This window comes from Chelonia mydas, chromosome 1 (genome assembly GCF_015237465.2).
Source record: "Chelonia mydas isolate rCheMyd1 chromosome 1, rCheMyd1.pri.v2, whole genome shotgun sequence".
Lineage (NCBI taxonomy): Eukaryota > Metazoa > Chordata > Testudines > Cheloniidae > Chelonia > Chelonia mydas.
In genome coordinates this window covers 148121626-148148692 of record NC_057849.1, presented here as the reverse complement: position 1 = coordinate 148148692, position 27067 = coordinate 148121626, and the positions used below count along the sequence as shown (strand labels likewise).

The 27067-nt window shown below is 41.7% G+C and overlaps 1 protein-coding gene across 1 annotated transcript in view; it reads left to right on the top strand.

Moving 5' to 3' along the window:
- The window catches only part of CFAP47 (cilia and flagella associated protein 47), a 642446-nt gene that overhangs the window by 282453 nt on the left and 332926 nt on the right, over positions 1 to 27067 (top strand). Inside the window, exon 45 of the mRNA XM_037902107.2 lies at positions 4044 to 4227. Within this exon, the coding sequence (XP_037758035.1) occupies positions 4044 to 4227 (184 nt within the window). The remainder of the gene's footprint in view (positions 1 to 4043; positions 4228 to 27067) is intronic.

The window sequence follows — 27067 nt, the reverse complement described above, 5'->3', positions numbered from 1 at the left end:
TGTGTGTGTGTGTGTGTGTGTGTGTGTGTGTGTATATACACACATATATACACACACAGTCTTTTATAGAAAAGGATCCTAGATTTTTTCATAGTTAATTGCAGGCTATACACAAAACCACAAATAAACTATATAGATTTTACTCCATCATTCAGGCAGCATCTGTTGATGTACAGGGAAAGAGGGTACAATGTCCTCATTTCGGAGAACCTTTGAGCACAAAAAAACTGAGAGTCAGGGTATAAAGTCGTTTTATTAGAGAGGGGTTAGAAGTCATAGGCCAGAAGGAACAAACAGAGTTAAAATGAGATTTGAAAATCGTCAGAGAGACCATTAGGTCCAGGGAAGCTCCCACACTGCCTCAGTCACCTGTAGCAGAAGAATCTACAATGCACAGAAAAGGGGGATGGGATACTTGGGGAGCAAACAGGATGGGCTGCAAAACAGAAAAAGTCAGAAAGACAAGGGTGGCTACTCTTCAGAGAATATTAATAAGTTAATGAAGTCTGATGCTTGTAACAAAGCCTATTTTTCTATCTGCTCATACTGCAAACTCACCCGGGAACTGAAAGTCAATTATGTTCTTCACCAGTAATAAAAATTTCACATTTTGGAACATCATTAGCAGTTACTTTGATGCATGTGCCAGAATAAAATGTGCCTTGCTCTCTTACAGTTGTATTGGCTGTACAGTGATAACTGGAGTAAAAATTAGTAAACATTTGTGTTTATCGCTAAATAAGCAGATATGATTTGGAATACATACAAAGAGAACAGATCCATTGAATAACAAGGTACATTTTGTCACCCTTTCAGTGTTAACTACTCCTTATCTCCCCCCCCCACTCCTCCTTACATAAAAGTTTCAGGCTTCCTAGCTGTCACCTCTCTCGGGCTGAGATTTGCATCAGTCTGTTTCTCGAGACTGGGGGCTTAGGCTTGCAGTCCATCTGTGTTTCACTGTGATTTCCCCAACAGGTCTGACTGGGTCCAACATCTGTGGCTAACCTTTCTCCAGGGGCTACACCCAGTTACCAACAAGCCATCACAAAGGCCCTAGCAAAATATATTTATACTTAGGATAAAAACATTACATAGTAAACATATAAAAAATAATGTTCCTGTGTGTATCCTAAAAGCTTATCAGAGATCACCCGTCGGTCTTATGGGGCCCAAGTAAGTCAAGGTCTTTTCAACCCTGCCACAAGGATTGGGGCCCCCTCTTGGGCAGGCAGAAGGTCCTGTCTGTTTGCTGAATCAAAAGAAAGCCTTAGGTTTGCTTAAACTCAGTCTTTTATATTAAAAGCATCTTCTTTGTCCCTTGGTCTCTGATACTTTTCCGGAGTTGTTTACAGTTTCAGTAACTAGCCTTAATCAGCCCCCACAGTTTTTAGTTCCTGGAGGAGTTGTGGTATGCTTCCCCCTCCTGCAGTTGCATATAGTCATTGGCTAACAATGGTACATAAACCATTCACAAACTTAATACAATATGTTCACACAAAGATATTGCATGCTCTTGCAATATCTGTCCCACCTTTTACATAGGGTTTTTTTTCCTGAATATGACTGTACTTTGAATCAACAAGTATTAGCCTTAAAAAAAAAAAAATGATGATATTGATCTAGGTATGACAGTCAAAATGTTTACCACCTTTTAATAAAGTTTGACAATTTCATATCTCATGTCAGAGATGTTTTTCTCATATTTTAAAAATAGGGGAGAAAAGTGAGCATGGACCCCCCCAAAATACTTAAATGCCTATGAAAATCATAATTTCTTCAAGATCAGCACAATATATCTCTATATGTTCAGTGTTTCCACTGAAAAAATTGCTACCAAATAATTACATTATTACTAAATTTATCAGGGTTTCTCCAATTATATTGAATTTCTGACTTCAGTAAAATGTTGGACAATCATCTGATACCACTAGCATCCAAGCTATGGCTGCCAATTTGTTATCCAAATGCCGCATAGATTTGGAGACTGAATAAACAGAGGGATTTATTTGTTCAGTTCTGTGACTCCTGTCATAAACAATAAAGATGAGCACTCTTATTCCAAGCCGCCTCACTGATTTAAAAATAATACCACTTCTGCCCTGGGACAGGCTAATTGGAATAGGTTATTGCTACTGTCAGATAAATGATTTGTTTCAACTGTTGAATTTTGCGGGTATTGTCAGTGTATTTCCAGCCTCAAGTAAAAGAAAGTAGATAATGAAGTCATCCAATTTGTTACCTCAAGAAGCAACTCTGCTTGTCCCATTTGTAAATATGTCCTGAAAAAATATAGTTACAAAAAATATTGAATTTTCTGTTTAAGTAAGTAATGCCTCAGTCATACATGACTATCCAGTTATGTTTCATGGAGAAGGGATTTTGAACATACTCGTACATTTTTATATATTGTTGTTTGAGTAATCGTATATTAGCAATTGAAGTTTAACAAAGGGCCCCACATCTGCTTTAAGGTTTCATAGAAGTTTAATCTCTCCCTCAAAAAAATGCAGAATAAAGCATATAGGCTGTGTTCTGCCTTGTCCTGCTTGAATTATTGATTCAAACAGTACTTGACAGTATCCCTTTTAATAATAATAATCCTATTTAGCATCTAACTTTTTGGATTTTTCTCCTTCACAAATCCATTCCATAATTAAAAAATGCAATGCAATGCATTTCTTCCGTCAGCAATTGTGCACATTTTCTACTGTCTTTAGTAAGAGTTGTAACATTAGCACAGGGAGAGGATAGATCTTAAAGTATGAATAATATTGTGTCTGACTTCACTAATAAAAGGATCAATTTTAAATTCAGATTCACTTTTATGAATTCCCTCCACAGTGTCCCACTGTTGGGAAGCATGTGCCTTGGCACAATGGGACATAGCATTATTTAAAAGCAGTAGCAAGTGCGGATAGACACATCTCCTTCCCACCCAGCTGAGTATTTGAAGCAGTAGAAAAAACAGGCTGGATGCCTCTCACCACATATAGCTTAACAACGGTTTCCCTATACCATAAACTTGTGTAATTTAGAGAATGGAGAGAGAGGGAGCTGTAAAAGCTGTATTGAGAAAACTGGCAAAAATGACCAATGATGATGAACAAATTTTTAAGCTTAGGTACATAACAAGGACTAGTTTTGAAGTATGGTTACTTTCTGACATTATTTGCTGAACTAGCTGGTAACTGCTGACCATGGCAGTATGGTAGAGATACCGTAATATTTGATAGGCCATGCTACTTTTGAGTAATTTAATGTATTAAACCATTAAAGTAATACTGTGATGCCGCCATAGTTTAAGTCAAGTTTAGTTTTTTGGTATGATGGTTGAATGCATACACTGAATTCAAGCTAGTCACCCATTAATATTGTGTTGATCAGAAATCCAAAAATGCTTTTTACCAAAAGTAAGAATGTTTTTGTCCTGAAAATTCCTTGTACTCCCTCTGATTCATAAACCTCAGTAAAGTATCTTGGAAATATCACTTTATCTCAGTTTTAATTGATTACTTATAAAGCAGTATGCAAACTCCTCCACTCCCCACAAGAAATGTTTGTCATTTTATTGGACTTCCCTTGTTCTTATCGTTGTTCAGCAATTCTGAAGACTTGGTGAAAAAATTCCATAAGTTTCCAGTTCGGAGTAGCAAGTTAAAAAAATTCATTATTGTATTAGTATATTTTCTTTTTCCTTTCTTGAAAAGCTGTAAAGAGTTACAATTTGTTTCTGAGCAGTGTGAGAACACTTTCAGGCACATGTAAGGAGGCTTGTAGATCACAAAATTTGTTCATATCTGTAAGAGAAAGAGTTTCCAGATTCATTTTATCCATTTGATTCACTATTTTGCAACTTAGAATTAATTGTATGGGGAACCCATCTGTAGTAATATTTGCAAAAGTTAATAATCAGCTATTCTACCTGTTTAATTATACACCCTTATTTTGTTTCAGTCTGAGTCTCTAAAACAGAATTTACTTTTAAAGTCTTTATTATGGTTGCACTTATTCAAACTTACATATTGTTCCTTTATTTGCAGAGAGATGCACTGTATAGGCCTACTAAATACCCCCCAAAGTTAAAATCTGTGGACTACAGTATTGAAGTGAGCATGCCAGAATATTTTGAAATCCCTGAAAAACTCTCTATTCCCATGTCAGCAACAAGCAGAGTTAATTTTAAAGCCTTTTCAGAGGAAGACCATCAGGCTGTGAAAGCAACAGGTAATAAGCAATTTATTATTTGAACGGCAACTGATAACTTTGCATCCTTAAATTGTCTCCCTCTCCCAATTCTTTCCCACTATATCCACAAAAGGTATATCTACACAGCATTTTGGAGCGAGTAGCAGCAAGCCTCTCAACCCAGGTGTTCCACAATGGCCCATCTGATTTTAATAGTTTTTTTGGATGGGTGGGGGTTCATAAGTTCAGAACAAACATTTCAAAGTCATAAAGCAAAGCTTACTTATTTTCTTATAGCGTGGAATATGGACATTTTCAAGTGAGATTAGCCATATTCAGCAGCTTACAAGTATTTCAGAAAGTCTAAACACTAAATACTTTCTCAGAAGACTAATACCTATTTTGAGCAAAACTAACATACAGGTGAACAGGTTTGGTCTCCAGCTTTGAGTTTGTTAGTTCTTAGCTAATGCCTGCAGCCTGGGCAAGAACTGGCATCTGGCCTGCCAGCCTCACACTCTCTGCCTTATTGCTTTCTAACTCTTACCTTTTCCACTGAGATTTTAAATATTTTCTCTATTGCGCAGAACCTTTTGAATTTCAGTCTCCCTCTGCTATTAATTTTTTACAACTTTCAAAATGTGTTAATTACTTTTATAAAACATTTTGAGCAGTTGGTATAGAAATCTTATTTTTCAGTTTGCTGTAATTTATGTGTCATGATATCTAGGCACAGGTATAGTCATGTGTAATAGTAACAGGAAACCAGTGCTGATGTAGCTTTTTGATTGAAGTTTCAGTATATTTCTTGTCATCAGCTCGTGCTAGTGAAAGGCAGTTGGGAGCCTTCGAAGGGTTACGTTCGCATTGTCCTGGAACCTTAAAACTCTCTCTGTCCTGTGAGAAGTGAATATTGTCCAAGACCATTGATTGAGAACTGCTGGCCTGACTAGTCATTAAGATATTACATATGTGCAGCATAGCTCTGACAATTAAATTTCCCTTTTGTCTTTCTTTTCTTAAGAAAACAAAAAGCATAAAACAACAACTACCCATTCACATTAATATTTACAATATGGTCCCAACTAGGGTTTGAATTTCATGCTTCATTGAGATGTAGCGAGTTTTGCAAGTTTAGTTCACTCACTGATGAAGTGAAAAGGATGGGAAAGGAGCGAGTGGCATTATTGCTGCTGTCATTTTTCTCCAAGGCTGTGTTATCTGAATTGCGACGCATACAAAAAACAACAGCTGAGGATAGCAGGAACAGGGGGAAAAAACCCATGGAAAGTTAATTTTTAATCTCCTGTATGACTGTCTTCTGTGTGTTTCAATGAGAGATTTATACCCTCTCCTACCCAGATTTATCCCAGCAGTAATTCCTGGACCAGACAGGCCAGCCAGAGACAGGCCAGGCTGTGTATTGTGAGGTTACAAAAGAGGAGGGTCCTTGCAAGGCTCTGCTAAAATCTAAGGGCCTGATCTGGTGAACAGACCCTTGAAATCATTGAGACTCTATGCATGAGTAATGAGTGGTGAATGTTGGTCTGTTTACAGAAAAAACCCTTAGGCATGATGAACACCTAGTCACCTGATAAATATGCTGATAAATTATTTCTGATAGCTTATTTCTTCTATTTTTAATTTTTACACCAAACCTAGTGAAGGGCCTTAGCACTCAATAAGGACTGTTTACATGCAAAGTTTGAAGACTTATTTGCTCAGCCATTTTCAAATTATTGATCAGCAAAGAAAGTCTTCAGATGTTATATTAGGAACATAGTAATTGCCATTCTGGATCAGCCCAGTGGTCCACCAAGTCCAGGGTCGTGTCTCTGAGAGTGTCCATTACCAGATGATTCACAAGAAGGTGCAAGAAACTCCAGGGTGATAAATTTAAGAGCAACCTTCCTATAGGGAAAGTTTCTTCCTAACCCTTTGCTTAGAAGTTGGCTTATGTCCTGAAGCAGGGGAGTTCATATCCCATCCAAAGTATAGGCATAGTCGTTCCCCCCTGCCAAACCTTTCATTCTTCAGTAGCTTTGAAATGTTGAACTTGGCCTTTAAAATTTCATTCTTTTTAGAGTTCTTTGAGGGTAGTGCTAAAACACAAATACTATCAACAATCTTCATCTGTATCTCAAGCTACAATAATACAAATAATAATAATAACAACAACAACAACAACAATAACAATAAAACTTCTATTCTGCCACTGCAGTTATAATCTTGTACTGAATAGACTGGTTTATACTTCTATTGTATCCTCTGGAATGGGGAACTTTATATTTCCTGTGCCAAGGTGGCCTTTTTGTTATTTCTTTTGGTTTCTGGAACAGTGAGCAAGAGTATGTCCTATCTTCTCTTCTTGAACTTTTATAAAAACAAAGTAGCCTTTTGTCCAGGTCATATGTATTTACCTATAGTGATTTTACAGCTGTTTTTAAACTGGTCAATCTTATTGTTATTGTTTTTCCTTTCGTAAGCATTAATCTGAAACCTAGGGTATGTCTTCACTACCCACCGGATTGGCGGGCAGCGATAGATCCAGCGGGGATCGATTTATCGTGTCTAGTCTAGATGCGATAAATCGACCCCCGAGCATTCTCCCGTTCACTCCTGTACTCCAGCACTGCGAGAGGCGCGGGCAGAGTCGATGGGGGAGCGGCAGCAGTCGGCTCACTGTGGTGAAGACACCACGGTAAGTCGATCTAAGTATGTCAACTTCAGCTATGTTATTCACGTAGCTGAAGTTGCGTAACTTAGATTGATTCCCCCCCCAGTGTAGACCAGGGCCTAAATTCACCCTGTATAAATGTGATGTGAAATAATTATCAAGGCATAATAATTCTTGTGGAAGTTCACATAACTTTGTAATTTATGAAGATAAGTGCAAAGGGTGAACAATTGTCATATAATTGGTATGATCTGTATGTGTCCTGTCTCTCTTGTCAGCTGCTTGTGTTATGTTTTAAATGGGAAGTAATCAACAATTGTTTGTCTATATGAGGAAACTGAATGGAATAGCTACTGAGGAATAAGTTATTACACAACAGCTATTCCAGAATATTTTCCTATGTGGACATTCTATGCCAAAATAAAAGTCACTTCATTCCAGAATAATTATTGTGCTTTGGAAGTTCACTAATTATTCCAAAATAAATGTGATTTTATTCTGGAATAGAGTGTCTACGTGGGTAGCCGTTCCAAAATAGCTGTTCCAGTCAATTTCCTCCTATAGACAAGCCCTAAGAAATGAGGTAGTAACATGATCCATAATACCTGCAAGAGTACACCATCAAGCTATCAGACAAGGAAAATGGCCTAAATGTCACAACAAATACCTGACTAAAGTGAAAGTAAATAGGTAGTCTATGTTTATTTCTCATACTACTGCTATTTAAATACCTCTGCATTTACTTGGTTGACTTCCATTTTTTTCAGTACTTGGTGAAGGTTATTTTTTCCTGAATTAGCAAAAATGAAAACAGATTCTGATTGATCTTTGGCAGTTCAAAAATAACCATAAATTAAAAGCCACTTGCATTGTAGGCTAGAAACTTGGTACTTTACATATTATGCTTTTGACAGTCATTATTAAGAGGTTGGAATCTATTCAGATATTTAAAATGTTGGTTTCCAGTACTGGCACTAAGCTAAGCCGGGGTGGAGGGACAACTGACTACATAAAGTTAAGATAGTGTTGAATACTCAAAGTTATTTCTTAGAATTTTACCTTGAATTAGAGATTAATGAAAATGTACTGGGTTTAGTCTTATTTTGTTTAAACTTATGGATACGGTATATATGGCGGAATGTCTTACATGGGACACATGGCCAATTTCTTTACCCAAAAAGTTATGAATTGTCAATATGATTACTGAAAATCTTTGTGATGGGTGCAGAAAATCTTGAAAGATAACAAAATGGAAATCAAATGTCTCAGGGAATCCCTTGCAAGCCTCTTGACAAAATAATTTTTATATATATAATATTCACTGTGTCTGAAAAGAGCCCGTAGCTTTTATGTGAAGCAGACAACACCTTTTATATAAACCAATTCATCTTGACATCAGTTTGACTCTCCATGTTTTTTACATACTTTTATGTGTAAATATTTTTACATACTTGTCTTCATGTATTTCACATTGTTATTCATTCATTGGTATCATTGTGACTTGAGGGTGAAATGAAAAATCATTGAACCAGAGCTGTGGCAATGACAAGAGTAAAGTCCAAGTCCATTCAGCCTCTTGAATTTTCAAAGCACCCACTTGGAATTCATTGCATTGTATTATAGAATATTGCTGTTCCAGCACTGTGGCATGTAGGGAATACAAAACTGGCTTTACTATATTGCATGAAAACCCTTCTTTCTTTTATCTTTTCTGAGAATTTTCTATCTCCTTTGTGTTAAATGTGTTTTTATGTGTAAGTATATATTACTTAATTTAATAAGTAGCATTAACTGCTTACATTTTTGTATCTGTGCTACTGGTATTTATTCTTAAAAAAGAAAAGTTGTTTAATTATTTATTTGATTTTTTGTAATTAAGCTGCTACCTGATTATGTGACAATTGATAATTTATTTGATGACATATTTTGAGGTATCCTAAATTACCTGGTTGTTTTGTCTGGTAGAAGTATCTGTCTATATAGAAGTGTCTATAGAAAATGGTCAACTTTGCTGAATGACAAATGCAATTACTTACAAAATATTAAAAAATAGTTTGTATAAGTAGTTACTATAAACACATATTACAACTCTTCTGGAGTAATTTTCTAATTTTTTAGTTAAAATACACTAAATTTAGGGACTATCATGCAATAAAAATATCAAAAAATTTCCATGAAAAAATAGTTAATATTGAGTAACACTGAAATAATCTAGATTTACTTCACCGAGAAAAACACTGAAGAGGAGGTTATACTTTTCTTAGAAAACACAAATGTTAATCTGAAAATTCTAAGTTAAGTTTGGTATTTGCAAAAATACCAAAAATACTCCTGTCATAAATATAAAGGGAAGGGTAGCCACCTTTCTGTATACAGTGCTATAAAATCCCTCCTGGCCAGAGGCAAAATCCTTTTACCTGTAAAGGATTAAGAAGCTAATGTAACGTCGCTGGCACCTGACCCAAAATGACCAATGAGGGGACAAGATACTTTCAAATCTGGACGGGGGGAAAAAAGGACTTTTGTTTGTCTGTCTGTCTGATATCTTTGTCGGGAACGATCAAGGATGCAAGCCCTCCAACTCCTGTAAAGTTAGTAAGTAATCTAGCTAGAAAATGCATTAGGTTTTCTTTCGTTTGGTATGTAAATTTGCTGTGCTGGAGGGAATGTGTATTCCTGTTTTTGTGTCTTTTTGTAACTTAAGGTTTTTCCTAGAGGGATTCTCTATGTTTTGAATCTGATTACCCTGTAAAGTATTTACCATCCTGATTTTACAGAGGTGATTCTTTTACTTTTCTTTAAATAAAATTCTTCTTTTAAGAACCTGATTGATTTTTCATTGTTCTTAAGATCCAAGGGTTTGGGTCTGTGATCACCTGTACCAATTGGTGAGGATATTATTATCAAGCCTTCCCCAGGAAAGGGGGTGTAGGGCTTGGGGGGATTTGGAGGGAAGACATCTCCAAATGGTCTCTTTCCCTGTTTTTTGTTTAACATGCTTGGTGGTGGCAGCGTATCAGGTTTTTAACCCAAGGGAAGAAAGAATTTTGTACCTTGGGTAAATTTTTAACCTAAGCTGGTAAAAATAAGCTTAGGTGGTGTTTCATGCAGGTCCCCACATCTGTACCCTAGAGTTCAGAGTGGGGAAGGAACCTTGACAACTCCAATGTATAAAAAGTCACCCAAACAACCTTAACTCTACCCCATTTATGGGATCTTGAGAGAAACCAGAAATTGAGAAAACAGTGTCTCTCCATTACACATGTTCTTCTTATTAATGACCGCAAAAATTCAGGACATTCATGGTCTCCAAGAGAACAGGAACAGACTCCTAGACTTCTTTTTCAGCCATCCTCCTGGCTTCCAAATATGGCTTCTTCCTTTCCCCTGCCATCTAGTCCAGTATTCTGTTTTCCAGACTACTGCACGTACATCCCAAGTATTTCTTCTCACACAGTCCCTCCCATTGTGATTGTCTGCATCTGACAACCATGCACATTACTGCCCATGAGGCAATGCTCACGTCAACAAGTTTTGATAATGCAGTCATCCAGCTGATGCATGTATGATCAGTCTTGTACATGTATATTAGGCCGAATCTTGTAGACCCTTATGCTCTTGAGTAACTTTAATTCAGTGGAACAACTCCTATGCATAAATGATTGTAGGATAATGACCTTAAATTTGTATGCTCATTGGGGATGTACCATATCTTTGTGTGACTTTATAGCACCTACCACAATAGGACCAAAATTCTGATTGGGGCATCTGGTTGGTTTAGAAATATAAATATTTAATGTTAAATGCATGTAAATTGTGTATATACTTAAATATATTTGTACACACCTAAAAAGATACTTTATATATGATATACTTTATATATTACAAATGTTAAGTGAATTTATACCAATATTTATGTATTCTCTCAATAACAGTTTTAAGTATCTGTTAAATATTCTTCAAACACCTTACGATATCTCCATAATTTCTGCATGCCCCTCCCCCCCCCCATCTATGAAAGTCACTTTTGATGAGTACTTTTGGAAAAGTTTGAAGTTTTTATATGAATCTGTTTCAGGGGTATGGTGACCGCCAAAAGCATTAGGCAGATTTCTGAAAAATGACTATTTAAGACCCCTTTTCTCCAAAAATGTGAATTTCTGTAGATTTTCAAGGAAATTCTATCCTGGGATGAGATATAATGTGTGAAACTTCAGGTGGATTTGTTACTTTTTCTGAGGAAGAGAAGCAGGGCAGAAATCAAGCTTATAAACCACCTTCAACCTTAGCTGGGTATGGACGTATTCTGTTCATGAAGTGAGTGTGTAAAACTGCTAGACCTAGCTAACTCATTTCTAAAGCTGTGTGCTTGTGGACCGAAAAGCTACAATTATGTATGTAATGGTGTACACCTTAAAAATATTCCAATAACAGATAAACAGTTTTTTTTTAAAAAAGAAGGACTTGTGGCACCTTAGAGACTAACAAATTTATTTGAGCATAAGCTTTCGTGAGCTACAGCTCACTTCATCGGATGCATTCAGTGGAAAAGTGGCTGATGCACTCTCCCGTGAAAGTTTCCCAGAATCAACTGGTTAAAATCGTCCTTGAGATGTGGAAAATATTGTTAGTCTTTATATACTTGGTAGTATATTTAGAGGTGCGTGAGTCTTATTAACTCTGTTTTTTCCTAGAGCTCCAGGAAGAAATCACAGCCAGCGTTTCACCCTATCTGTGATTTGGGGGGCGTCATAAATATAAAGGGAAGGCTAACCACCTTTAAATCCCTCTTGTCCAGACGAAAAAACCCTTTCACCTGTAAAGGGTTAAGAAGCTAAAGATAACCTCGCAGGCACCTGACCAAAATGACCAAGGAGGAGACAAGATACTTTCAAAGCTGGAGGTGGGGGGGAAACAAAGCGTTCTCTCTGTCTTTGTGTTGCTTTTGCCGGGACCAGAGCAGGAATGCAGGTCAGAACTCCTGTAAAGGGTTAATAAGCAATCTAGTTAGATGTGCGTTAGATTCTGTTTTGTTTAAATGGCTGATAAAATAGGTTGTGCTGAATGGAATGTATATTCTGTTTTTTGTGTCTTTTTTAACTTAAGGTTTTGCCTAGAGGGATTCTCTATGTTTTGAATCTGATTACCCTGTAAGGTATTTACCATCCTGATTTTACAGAGGTAATTCTTTTACTTTTTCTTCAATTAAAATTCTTCTTTTAAGAACCTGATTGCTTTTTCCTTGTTCTTAAGATTCAAGGGTTTGGGTCTGTGTTCACCTATGCAAATTGGTGAGGATTTTTATCAAGCCTTCCCCAGGAAAGGGGGTGTAGGGCTTGGGGGATTTTGGGGGGAAAGACGTTTCCAAGTGGGCTTTTTCCCGGTTATATTTTGTTAGACACTTGGTGGTAGCAGCAATAAAGTCCAGGGACAAAAGGTAAAATACTTTGTACCTTGGGGAAGTTTTAACCTAAGCCGGTAAAAATAAGCTTAGGGGGTTTTTCTTACAGGTCCCCACATCTGTACTTCAGAGTTCCACTGAATGCATCCAATGAAGTGAGCTGTAGCTCATGAAAGCTTATACTCAAATAAATTTGTTAGTCTCTAAGGTGCCACAAGTACTCCTTTTCTTTTTGCGGATACAGACTAACACGGCTGCTACTCTGAAACCTGTTAGTTTGTTTTTAGTTAGTGCTTATGAATGCTTTTGCTCTTTTGTGGTGTTAAAGATTTTATTTTTTAACATGCTCCATTTTTCAAAGCTTGTGCATGAATAACTTCATGAATCTTTCTTATAATTATTTTTTCTTTGTGTTTGACATTAAAATCAATAGTAGTTCAGTACTGTGGAATGAGAACAAGGTCAGGGTTTAACAGCAGGTTAAATTGTGTTCTTTATTTCTTTTTAGGTTTTTGCTATTTTTGTTAATTTGTAGTGTCAGTTTTTTAGTTGGAAGATTGTTTCGATAGTTCTGGATTTTAGAAAAAATGTGAAGACAGTAGTTTGCTTTTTAAAAATCTGTCTTCCTAGACGCACTTTGAATCTATCATAAATAAATAAATACATAATAAACTAGCTAGGGCTTGATCCTGCTGTTTTGCACAAAGAACTCCAAGTCAACAGAAGTTCTGAGTACAGATAGATAGCAGAAGAGTACCCAGAAGTCACCTACTCCAGGACAGACCCAACAAAGAAAGTAACAAAACGCCACTAGCCGTCATCTTCAGCCCCCAACTAAAAGCTCTCTAACGCATCATCAAGGATCTACAACCTATCCTGAAAGATGATTCCTCATTCTCACAGATCTTCGGAGACAGGCCAGTCCTTGCTTACAGACAGCCCCCCAGCCTGAAGCAAATACTCACCAGCAACCACATACCACACAACAGAACCACTAACCCAGGAACCTATCCTTGCAACAAAGCCCGTTGCCAACTGTGCCCACATATCTATTCAGGGGACACCATCACAGGGCCTAATAACATCAGCCACACTATCAGAGGCTCGTTCACCTGCACATCTACCAATGTGATATATGCCATCATGTGCCAGCAATGCCCCTCTGCCATGTACATTGGTCAAACTGGACAGTCTCTATGTAAAAGAATAAATGGACACAAATCAGATGTCAAGAATTATAACATTCATAAACCAGTTGGAGAACACTTCAATCTCTCTGGTCACTTGATTTCAGACCTAAAAGTCCCAATTCAACAAAAAAACTTCAAAAACAGACTCCAACGAGAGACTGCAGAATTGGAATTAATTTGCAAACTGGATACAATTAACTTAGGCTTTAATAGAGACTGGGAGTGGATGGGTCATTACACAAAGTAAAAACTATTTCCCCATGCTAATTTTTCCCCTACTGTAACTCACAACTTCTTGTCAACTGTTTGAAATGGGCCATCCTCATTACCACTACAAAAGCTTTTTTTCCTCCCGCTGCTAATAGCCCACATTAATTGATTAGTCTCATTACAGTTGGTATGGCAACACCCATTTTTCATGTTCTCTGTGTATATTGTGGCAAAATACCTTGTTCGCCTCAGTAGGCTCAGTCCTTTTTAGCCTTGGAGACTCAGGTTTGGGGCAAGGCAAATCCTTATAGGTGGCACAGGGTCCTGTTACTCCTCTCCTCAGTCAGTCAGATTTATAAGCTTGTGCTTGTTTTCCTTCCCTTCTGGGGAGCGAGTGCAGCCTCCCTACTGGGAAGGTCTGGTGTCTTGCTGCAAACAGCCTACTGGCAACTTACCTGTTCCTCTCACTCCCTCACTCTTCCCCTCCTACCACACATGGGAGGGTTTAAAAAGGTCCCAAGTAGTTGGAGTCAGCTGAACCTAATTGGTTCCCTTGCAACCCCTTTTCCAGCTGAACCTTATTGCCCTGTGGTTCTCTCTCCTCAGTGGATAGGGAGGGGCCTTTTAATCCCCTGGGACTAATTACTACCCCTTTTTGTAGCTGTTTGTCCTGGGTTTACCACATATCCCCTCTCCCCCGCTCAACACTACGGGGTTGGGCTACTTGGGTCAGCAAACAGTACACTCTCGACAGGCCATCTGCATTGCCATGTTGGATTCCAGACCTATGTTGTACTCTGAAGTGGAAGGGTTGAAGCGACAGGAACCATCTTGTCACTCTGGCATTTTTGTCTTTATTTTGGTGCTTCCACTGCAGAGGGGCATGGTCCGTGACAAGGGTAAACCTCCTTCCCAGTAGATGGTAGCGGAGGCTTTCTATGGCCCATTTTACCGCCAGGCATTCTTTTTCGACAACGGCGTATTTCCGTTCCCTAGGCAGGAGCTTCCTACCGAGGAAGAGGATGGGGTGTTTGACATCCGACCATTTGTGAAAGTACCGCCCCCAACCCCTACATCAGAGGTGTTGGTTTGTAGGATAAACTCCTTCCCCCAGTCTGGGGCCACGAGTATGGGGTCAGTGCAGAGGGTCGTCTTTAGATCTGAAAAAGCGTCTTTAGTGGCGGTCGTCCATCTGACTATGTCTGGGCCGAGCTTTCGTTAGGTCCGTTAATGGGCATGCCCTGGTGGCAAAGTGGGGAATGAACCGTCTGTAGTACCCCACTAGTCCCAGGAATGCCCTGACCTGTTTTTTTCCGAGTGGTCAGGGCTACTTCTGTATAGCTTCTAACTTGTTGAGTTGGGGCCTCCCCACGCCCCTCCCCACTATATACCCGAGTTATTTGGCTTCAGCTAGCCCAAGCGAACACTTGGAGGGGTTTGCCGTCAGCCCCGCCTTCCTCAGGGTATCCAGCACTGCCTCCACCTTCTCCAGGTGTGTCTCCCATTCGGGGCTATATATGATAACGTCATCGAGATAGGCTGCCGCGTACTTGCAATGTGGTCGCAACAGCTTGTCCATGAGCCTTTGGAAAGTAGTGGGCACCCCACGCAACCCAAAGGGGAGGACGGTGTACTGATATAGTCCCTCTGGAGTTGCAAAGGCCGTCTTCTCTTTGTCGACCTTGGCCAGGGGGATCTGCCAATAGCCCTTGGTCAGGTCAAGGGTAGACATAAACCGTGCTTTTCCCAATCTGTCAATTAGCTCATCTATCCGGGGTATAGGGTACACATCAAACTGGGACACCTCATTCAGCTTTCGGAAGTCATTGCAGAACCTCACGCTGCCATCCGGCTTAGGCACTAAAACCACTGGACTTGACCATTGGCTATGAGATTCTTCAGTGACTCCTAAGGCCATCATTTTCCTGACCTCTGTCTTGGTCTCCTCTCTTTTGGCCTCCGGGATCCGGTATGGCTTGACGTTCACCTTCACTCCAGGCTCTGTGAGGATGTGATGGTGAACCTCAGTAGTCCTGCCTGGCTTTTCTGAGAACACATCCTGGTTGTGTTTAATCAGGCTGATCACTTCAGATCGTTGCTCCAGAGTCAACTCCAGGGATATTCCCACTTGGTCGGGCTGGTTGCTTTTAGGGGATGGTGCCCCTAGTGCAACCACATGCGCTTCTCTATCCTGCTATGGTTTCAGCAGGTTTATATGGTAGATCTGCTCCAGCTTCCGGCGACCCGGTTGTCGGACCTTATAGTCGACTTCTCCTATGGCTTCTATTATCTCATATGGCCCCTGTCACCTGGCCAGGAACTTGCTCTCTGCCGTGGGTATGAGCACCATTACCCAGTCTCCCACCTGGAACATCCGAGTCATTGCTTGGCGATTATAGTATGTCCATTGGGCCCCTTGGGCCTTCTCCAGGTGTTCGCGCACAAGGGGGGCGACTTGGGCTATCCTGTCTTTCATTTGCAATACATGTTCAACGATATTTCTCCTGGTGTTCGGCTGTTCTTCCCAGCCCCCTTTGGCCATGTCCAGTATGCCCCTGGGGTGGCAACCATATAATAGCTCGAATGGGGAGAATCCAGTGGAAGCTTGGGGAACCTCCCATACAGCAAACAGCAAGTAAGGCAGCAGGGCGTCCCAGTGTTTCCTGTCGCAACTAACCACTTTCCGTAGCATGTTCTTCAATGTCTTATTGAAGCGTTTGACAAGACCGTCAGTGTAGGGATGATTGACGTCCTGAGGGTCCGTATATGGAGCATTGTACATAAGTCCTTCATTAATTTAGACACAAATGGGGTCCCTTGGTCTGTCAGGATCTCTTTAGGTATCCCTACTCTGGAAAAAATCCGGACTAATTCTTTGGCTATGGTCTTTGGACATGGTGTTCTGTAGGGGTATGGCTCAGGATATCGGGTGGCATAATCTAGTACTACCAGAATGTACTGATGAGCCTGGGCTGGCTTCTCCAGTGGCCCTACTAGATCCATAGCTATGTGCTCGAATGGGATTTCAATAATTGGTAGAGGTACCAAAGGGGCCCTTAGGTGTGGTTGGGGCCCATGTAACTGACATTCTGGACAGGAGGTACAATATCGCTGGACAGCCGCATAAATGCTGGGCTGAAAAAACCTCTGCAGAATCCGATCAAGGGTCTTATCTACCCCTAGATGGCCCCCAAACAGATGGCTGTGGGCCAGATCCATCACGCCCCTCTGATGCTTCTGTGGGACCAAGAGTTGTTCTACAACTTGCTGTTGGACCTGGACTACTCTATATAGCAGATCACCCTTAATCACATAATAATGGCCCTGGGCCCTTGACTCTCCCCTCCACGGGGACCCCATTTACCTTGACTACTACTTTACGAATATTGCTGTATATTGAATCACTGGCCTGATCCTGACCAAAATTCCCAAGTGAGGTCCCCATTTGTCCAAACTCTGGGGGATCTACCTCTGTCTCCCCCTCGGGGAACAAGGTCCGGCTATTGGGTCATTGATCTCCTGCCCCGCCCCGCTGTCTGTTGAGCCACCTCTTTCCCCTACAAGCGTAGATTTCTGGTACTGGGTCAAGATCCTTGTTCTCCTCCTTTTATCCGCCCTCCGAGTCTTCCGGGGCTTTCCCGGTGGGGAGAACAAATCCTGGCCAAATTCGTGGAAAGCCGGGGGGCGTTATCTATCTGGGCCACCCCCTGGGTCCCGTGTTCATTATTTTCTTCCACCTTCTCCCCAGGGAGTAGGCTATCAAACCCCAGGAAGTCTCGTCCGATAAGGACTGGGTAAGGGAGTTTCGGAACTACTCCCACCGTCACCTTAGTGGGGTTTCCGAGAACTTCTGTTTTTACGGGGATGGTCGGGTAGTAACTGATATCCCCATGCACATAGTATATTTTACCTGAGCGTTTGTCCTGGTGCTAGGTCAAACCAGGGCCTCGGCGCAGAGACTTGTCTCTGATTCTGGCGCCTTCCTTCCCCGTGGTCCGCGAAAGTTCTTGGGCTGCTAGGTGTCTCTCTACGAGGGCAACTAGTTCATCATAGGAGGAGGGATCATTTCGGCGGACCCACCCCCGTATTGTCTGGCGGCAACCCCCTCATGTACCTGTCCAACACGAGGATTTCCACTATCTTCTCCAGCCCATGGGTCTCGGTGCGGAGCCACTTCCGGGCAAGGTGGATTAAATCAAATAGCTGGGGCCTCAGCGGTTTGCTGTCCCGGTATTTCCACTCATGGAAGCGCTGGGCCCTTATGGCTGACATCACACCTGACCTTGCCAGGATTTCCGCCTTCAGCTGGGGGTAATCCATAGCTGTCTCTGTGGTCATATTGAAATAGGCCTTCTGGGGCTCCCCACACAGAAATGGAGCCAGGATACCTGCCCACTGGTCTTGGGGCCAGGCCTCCCGCAGTGCCGTCCTCTCGAAGGCGAGGAAATATGCCTCTATATCGTCATCCGTAGTCATCTTCTGTAAATAGTTGCTTGCCCACAGCGGCTGGATCCCCTGGGGCCCGTGCGTCAGCGTGGTCAGGGCTTTTAACTGGTTCACTACTTCATTCAGGGTGGCTCGATCTTGGGCCGCCTGGTTCATCAGTAATTGGTTCGTCTCCTGTTGGACGCGTACTGACTCTTGCTGGGCAGCCATCTGCACCCTGGTAGTCTCTTGTTGGGCCGCAGTGGCCTGTGCCAATGCCTTCACTACATCCTCCATTTTTATTTTTATTTTTTTTTGGTGATTTACCCTGCCCTGAGATGGCTTGCCACAGAGCCTTACACACTCACCACATCCCACTTCTCACACCACGTGTGGCAAAATACATTGTTCGCCACAGTAGGCTCAGTCCTTTTTAGCCTTGGAGACTCAGGTTTGGGGCAAGGCGAATCCTTATAGGTGGCACAGAGTCCTGTTACTCCTCTCCTCAGTCAGTCCCTTGTGCTTGTTTTCCTTCCCTTCTGGGGAGCGAATGCAGCCCCCCTACTGGAAAGGTCTGGTGTCTTGCTGCAAACAGCCTACTGGCAACTTCCCTGCTCCTCTCACTCCCTCACTCTTCCCCTCCTATCACACATGGGAGGGTTTAAAAAGGTCCCAAGTAGTTGGAGTCAGCTGAACCTAATTGGTTCCCTAGCAACCCGTTTTCCAGCTGAACCTCATTGCCTGATGGTTCTCTCTCCTCAGTGGATAGGGAGGGGCCTTTTAATCCCCTGGGACTAATTACTACCCCCCTTTTGTAGCTGTTTGTCCTGGGTTTACCACAATATATATCTTCCTACTGTATTTTCCACTGTATGCATCCGATGAAGTGGGTTTTAGCCCATGAAAGCTTATGCCTAAGTAAATTTGTTAGTCTCTAAGGTGCCACAAGTACTCCTCGTTTTTTGTTTTTTTTTTGCTGATACAGACTAACATGGCTACCACTCTGAAACATAGCAGGATTGGGCATTCATGAATTGGGCATTCACTGTTATCAGTATGAAGTAGTCAGTCAGTTTTATAAATGGCTAAAGCCCACAAATGGGCTCACTGGTCTTGAGTGGGCCTACAAAACATTTATTTTTGTCATCCCTACTGCAAACTGAATTGATACAGTCTTTTCAACCACTATGCCCAGAGCTAGCCTGAGGACTTAGGACAAGATTAGTACACATCCCAAATGTAACAGGAGGGAGAGGGGAGAAATCTTTAGCCCATCCCCTCTTTGCTGCAAACTCCTTATGGAGCAGTTCAGAAGATCTGTTTGTTCCTTTTAATGCTAGCAATCAGTTCACATGTGTTCCTGTTTTCTAGACTCTCTTCACAAAAAAAAAATGGCTAGACACATATTCTTTATTCAAATGAAAGCTGGAAAATCTCCTTTACATTTCAAAGCCTCCACAAACTAGGGAGAACTGTGGCTTTCCTGGGACTTAAAGGCCTACTCTGGAATAAGTCAGGGATATATATTTCTCGGAAATATTCTGTAATTAGGATATAAGGTGTAGGTATGTGTGTGTATGTGTATTTATATATAGTTATTATAATGAAGCCCTTGAGAGACCATATATATATATACACACACACACACCTTATATTCCTAATTACAGAATATTTCCAGGAAAGTACAGCATGCTATGGAGCAATTAAAAGAAAAGCTCTATATTATACAAAATAATGTTATGATAATACATATTTGTAAGGCACCAATTTCCATAAAATCTAGGTGCCAAATTATTGCCCTCTTTGCTTTTGCCTTGTAAATATGCAAAATATAATGCTGCAAAATCAGCATTATTTTGCACCCATATTCTGATTTATTATTAATTATTTGTATTACAGTAGCTCCTAGAGGCCACAACTGACCTGTTCAAAGAGCAGGAGTAATCTGAGCAGAGGAAGATGTGTAAGGGCTATGTGCAAATCAGGGAAGTATCCACTAAAAAACGCTTACTGTGACACCTGAGCTCCATCTGGGAATGCTCCTTACACAGCCAGCAGTTCAGAGATCCTGCAGAGTAAGAACGGTGTGGGTTTTATGGAAGCTAAAGTCAGTTTGCAACAGTTGTGCTCTGGAATTCCCATGCTGGCCACTGTTACTCTTTGTTGTACGTACTGCATGTGTCAACAGGAGCCAGAGCTTGAGCTGAAATGTTCATTTTTTCATCTTAATGGCCAGTTGTGGCCGATGCCTGTAAATGTTCATAAAGTCGCAGGAAGCCTCCTCCATTGTTCTGGGGCTGGCCACAGTTGCAGATCTTGCATGCTATGTCTTGGTCCCTCCCTCCGACACTGCCACTATTTGATGATCCGAAAGTAGCTTGGAGTCTCCAGGGACCCTTGAGTTGCAGATCTCAGTCACAAATGTCAGATATACACCCTCAGTCAGAGGGCGTCAGACAACCTCAGCTTTTTCCCCAGTCAGTCTTCCTAATAGTAAAATGTAGGCAACTTGTTCTTGTCCAGGACTCAATTTCTGGGAAATACACTCAGCTGTAGTCTGAATTAATTAGATGGCATAAACCCACTGAGAGGTACATACTGTGATAAGTGTCAGGCTACATCTACACTCCAAGCTAAGGGTGTGATTCCCCAGCTTGTGTTCACATACTTGCAGTAGTCTGATGAGAGCAAGCATGAGTGTATATAGCCGCAATAATGCGGGCAGCAGCAGCATAGCTTAGCCGTGCCGCATACAAATCTACCTGAAACCAGTGAGTATGTACTCGCTGCTCCCCATGCTACCATAGCTATCCTATTATGTATACTTTTGGGAGCTCTCATTGAGCTATTGTGAGTATGTGTACTTCAGCACGGGAATCACACCCCTGGCTTGTAGTGTAGATATAGCCTTAGAAATACTTAAAAATAGTGGATACAGTGGGCCAGATTCAGCTCTCAGTCCACAGTGATGTAAATCCAGACTGAGTCCAGAGAGTGTCACATTCCAGCAACATGGCCACTGCCCATTATATTTTTGTGAGAAGCCAATCCAATACACTCAGCTCCTTGTGTGAAGGAATCCATTGTCACATTCAAAAAGACAAAAGAAACACAAAATACTGTCTCAGTTTTTAAAGCACAAAGCAGAATGTTTTTCCAGAAAACCTGTTCAGAACCATGCTGCCCTATCACTTAGGAAGTAACCTGGGAGCCCAGGAGAGATAGCAGTTCAGTGCTATAGCAGCAATTAATTTCTCCTACTGAGAGTGAAGAATGTCTCCCTGTTTGGAAGTATGTGACCTTTGCATGAAGTAGGGGGCAGGATGTCAGAAAGGTGGGGATGGAGATGGTGAGTCAAGGCTGCAAAGTACAACGCTAAGGCTTCTATGTTTTCTGCTTCTTGGTCTGGAGTCCTGCCCACTACAGCATTAGCTACTGACCATGAAATGTAGGGTTTTTTTTTAAAGGAGAAAGACTAATGAACTGTACAAAGCAATTGAAACACATGGCAATTTTTTTTTATGTACAGGCTTTCATTAGTGATGTTCAAGTTATCAGCAGGAGGTAAACCTGGCTTCCTCCTGTGCCGTTCATAGCAGGACCCAGATGCAGCGGAATCAGTGTGTTTCTGCTGCATTGTGGAGGAAGTGCAGGATTTGGGTTCAAGCTTCCTACGTGCTGAAGGGCCAGTGTGCTTATCTTAGTGGAGAACATAATAATTTCCAGTATTTGATCAGGCCAGTGGTTCATCTAGTGCAGCATCCTATCTCTGAGAGGCCAGAACCAGCCTTAAATAGATCTTTGTGGGATAAACTGCGCCCAGAGAAAGGTTCCTCTTAACTTCCAGTCATTAGACATTGATTCGTGCCCTGGTAATTAATAATCCTTCAAAAATGATTATTTTTTAATGTTTACTATTATAAATTTGGACATTCTTATCTGTATAAATGCTCATTCATTTTTTCAATCCTGCTAAACTCTTCATCTCAATTATGTCTTGTGGCTATGAGTTACACAGTCTAATTGTGCATTGTGTGAAAAGTATATTATGGGACGTCACCAGGTGGCACTGTAACATATAATTCCCCAAGTTCATGATGCTTGGTCTTGGGAAAACATTCTTTGTAGGTAGTTTTTGATATGGAAGGTTCAGAGGAGAGGGAGCTATGCAAGCAGAGGAGAATTTGCTTTCTGCTTTTGGTCTCTGATTAGAGAGAAGTAGTCAAGAGGCAGTTGCTTCCTGGGATCTGAGCATTGGTTTTGGGCTGAGAATGCTGGAAGAAGGGGTTGTCCTGCATGTGCTATTTGACTATCATGATTCAGAAGTGGTGTATGCATGTACAATTAAATAAAAGTAAGTTACACTTAGAGCAGGGGTGGGCAAACTTTTTGGCCTGAGGGCCACATCTTGGAATAGAAATTGTATGGCGGGCCATGAATGCTCACAAAATTGGGATTGGGGTGCGGGAGGGGGTGAGGGCTCTGGTTGGGAGTGCGGGCTTGGGGTGGGGCTGGGGATGAGGAGTTTGGGGTGTAGGAGGGTGCTCTGCGCTGGGACTGAGGGATTTGGAGGGTAGAAGGGGGATCATGGCTGGGGCAGAGGATTGGGGTGCGGGAAGGGGTATAGATTCAGGATGGGGGTGCGGGCTCTGGGGTGAAGCTGGGAGGTTTGGGGTGCAGCAGGGTGCTTCAGGCTGGGATCAAGGGGTTTGGAGAGCGGGATGGGGATCAGGGCTGGGGCGTGGAGAGAGGCTTAGGGGTGCAGACTCCGAGCGGCGCTTACCTCAAGCGGCTCCCAGAAGCAGTGGCATGTCTCTTCTCCGGCTCCTACGCGGAGGCGTGGTCAGGCAGCTCTGCACGCTGCCCTATCCACAGGCACTGCCCCTGCAGCTCCCATTGGAGCACTGGAGGGGGTCAGTGGAGTGCGTAGGAGCCAGAGTGGGGCCATGCCACAGCTTCCAGGAGCCGTGTGGCGCGGCCCCCAATGCAGTGCCCTGGCTGGAACGCCAGAGCGGGGCAAGCCCCAGACCCCACTCCCCAGCAGAAGCTCGCGGGCCGTAGTTTGCCCACCCTTGACTTAGAGTATATCCATTGGAAACCCGCCTGCAAGCAGCCAGACATCTGCTACCATGTGGCAGAGGAATGACACTGGTGTCATAACAAAGGAACAAGTATTCCTTTTAGTCAGTTTTGAGCTTGCCACCTTTCAATTTCATTGAATGTTCCCATGCACTTGTATCAAGACAGGGTGAATAGAATTTACCAATGGGCCTTGTCTCTGCCATTCGTTATTTACCATACTTATGTCATATCTCCATTTATTAATGTCCTCTTTAGGGTAAATAATCCCAATCCTTTCAATCTCACTTTGAGAAGTTTTCCATCCCGCTAATCATTCTCATCACTGCCTCTGACAACCTTCTAGTTCTGTAATACTAATTTTGAGACAGGGTGACCAGAACTGCACACAGTATTCCATATGAAGTTGTACCCTAGAGTCACATAATAGCATTATAATATTTTCTACATTTTCCATCCCATTCCATATGCATTTTAATATTTAGTTATTTGTTTTGATCGCTATCTCACATTGAACCGAGATCTACACTGGGCTGCGCCTATTGTTTTTGTTGTTTTATTTTTCCTAAATTGATGCAGTTAATTTAAAACCCAGTAAGGTTTATGGATAGTTCAAATAATGCCTTCCAATGTGCACTACTTGGCAATTATCAACATATAATTTCATTAGCCATTGTGTTGCCCACCCACCCAGATTAGTTAGGCTGAGAGTGAGGGAGGGTCTGGAGGAGAGGCCTTTGTGAAGCAGACACTTGAGGTGGTAGCTGAAACTTTGGACCAAAAAAAAAAAAATCATGACAGTGACCCAAAGCTTCCATCTGGCCTTCTGCTTGCAGCAGTCTTCGTATGTATGGAGAGGATTTCAGGTAAATTCACAATGTGTGTGAAGAAGGTAGAGAGCTTAGAAAATATGAATTCCACCGTTGAAACTATTTTGCCAAATAGATACAATGTCATTACTAGGTCGTGGGCAGTCAAACCTAGTAGTCAGAGTGGGAGTCAGGTGTCAGGCCTCGTCAGGTACCAGAGAGTCAGAGTCCGAGACAGGCCAGAGGGCAAACCAGGGGCCAGGTGTCAGGAGACAAACAGGGTCAGAAGCCAGAGTCTGGGATCTCTCATGCACACAGCATCTGAAGCAAGACAGGCAAGCAGTCTGTATTGTTGCTCAGCCCCCTTCCTGTCATGGCTTCCTGGTTACATACCAGTGCTAGTCAATCAGTGGGCTGTGAGGAGTTGCTCCTGCTGGGCAGTACTTCCTGCTGGTCCCAGCCACACAGGGTCCCCCCGCGGGAGCCCAGCCTAAGCTTCCTATGATAATATGGAGGCGTCGGTGGCCAAGAACTCCGATGGTCCCAGTTCTAGCCCTGCAGGTTCTTACATACAAGTCTGGTCCAGATAGAGCAGGGGTGTCGAGCATTTCAGCTGGAGCAATAGCGTCAATGTAAGCCTACTTTGGAAATTGGCTGTCATATGTCCCTATACATCCATTTGAAGAATAGCCAGAGAATGATGGACCCTCCTGACTCTGAGACTACTGCCAGGAAAGAGCTAAAAAGAAAAATAATTGTACAAATGCACAGTTCCAAAGGCAAAGAGTCTGGAGACAGTTCAGTGGCAGGAGAGATTGGAAGTTGAAAGAGGTCTGGGAACTGCACTAACATGGATCATTTGGTCCAGCTTCAAGTAGAAAGAAAAGAAAATGTGAAGACAAAGCATCTGAAATAAATAAATATGAAATATGTATTGTTGTGATTAGCCACACGGAAGGTATTTCAGGGTACATCAGATCAGATCCCACTTTCAGGAAGCTGGGAGAAGTTACTGCATTCATCTGTCACCTAGGAGAAGAGAAACCAGCATGGTGAGCAGCCAGATGGCTCACGCAACCAGGAGGTATAAAGGTTGAAAGATTTCCTGACAGAAGCTTCTATTTAAGCATAAGATCTCTCTGTGTTTACATACTATTTGTTGTCAAGTTAAAAATAAGTGTTTGTGTTTGCAGTAATGAGAAACGTCTGGAGGTGAATTAGAAAAGTTACAAATGACTGTTCAGAGAGATTAATGTAGGTGATATGCAAAGAAATAGTCTAGGAGAGATGACTTCAGAAATCCATCTCCACAACTCTAACAAAGACACAATATTACCAGCATTTTATCCACATAACAAAATGTCATTATCTGGCCAGTGATCCTGAGTGCAGGTCACTGTTGCTTAGCAACATCTCAGACATGACTTCTACAGTTTAACCACCTGTGGATACACACACATCAAAGTTTTAAAATGTTAATTATGCGAAATTACTAACCTGTGTTAAACTGCTTTGGAGAAACTATAGCAAGTCAAGAAATATGTTATTTTTGTGTTTTTTATTTGTTGCTGAGAAAAGGGAGGGACAAGAACCTGCCTTGGGGAGATGTATGGGGCAAGGAGTTCCCAAAGGGATCAGTTAGTACCCCAAAAACCCCAAAATGTATTTGTAGAGAAGACCATCTTTTGGACATCTGGAAAAGTGGGTTTAAGTATGTACTTGCAGAAAGAGAAATAGAGGAAGTAGTTCTCTGACAACACAAGTCCCATTCCCAGCTTCTGGCAAACAGAGGCTAGAGGCACCATCCCTAGGAAAAAGAAATACAAGTTATTTACAGGTTCAAGCAAACAAGCATATACACACAAATGAGTTACCACCGACGATTCCTAAAGACAGAGATGTAGTAATCTGTCAATCTAAAATGTCTTTCAGGGCGGATCCCGGGATAGCCCCTCGGGATCTCTGCCTTAGTTTAGTGTCTCTGGCCCTGTGAGAATTCAAACAGCAAAGAGATGAAAAATTTTCTTGTGACCTGTTTTATCTTCTACATTTGGCTTTCCAGTCTATGAAAGGGACTCCTTTACACATAGCATTTCCAAGATGTGATAAAGCCATTCACTAATCCTTTGTATTGTGAGTTCCCCAATGGCCTGTTTAATCTTGATAGACCTCTTTAATGTCAAGTTGAGGTGGGAGGGGGGGAGTGGGAAGATGATTCTCCTGCCAGTGATTCCCAATCCTTGTTCACAAGTTCAGAGCAAACATTTTTAAAGTTACAAAGCAAAACTTACTTATTCCTTATAGCACGGAATACAGGCATTATAAGTGAGATTAATGAATGCTGCAATTTAACAAGTATTTCACAGAGTCTAAACACTAAATACATTCTTATAAGACTAATACCTGTTTTGAATAAATCTAATATATTGGTGAACTGGCTTGGTTTCCAGCTATGAGTTTGTCAGTTCTAGCTAATGCCTTCGACCTTGGCCAGAGCTGTCACTTGGCATACCACTGTCACAGTTAGTAGAATAATTGTCATAAATAGAGCTCTTGCCTGATATGAAATCATCTTTTTGTCCCAGCGGAGACAGCAAAAGGTTATTTTAGCAACTGTTGTGATATTTGTCTATATCCTTCTCCCTCACCTATTGTGTGTTGCCTGTCTTTAAGGACGGTAGGGAGGGAAGGAAAGGGGAGGGGGAGAAGTAAACATGGAAATAACAAAATGTGTTCATATTTCCATTGTAATCACAATGCTTGTGTGTTTATATCATTTCCCTACTCTTCACTGGTTTTTGCCCTTTTGTATTTTAAGGTCTTCTGGAAGGGACAGTCTCTTACTGTGTTTGTACAGCACCTAGCCTAATAAGATCCTGATCCTGACTTGGGAGGTACCCTAATGCTGCCCCTAATAATAAATAAGATAATAGATAGAGGAGGACATTGTCTTTGGGCTTCTTTGTAATCTAAACTGGCCATGTGGTCACTGAATGTTTGTATTATGGTAGCTTCCAGAGGCCCCCAAATGTATTCACATTGAAATTTGTCAAAAGCACCAAGTTTACACCCCCCATTGTTTCAGAAA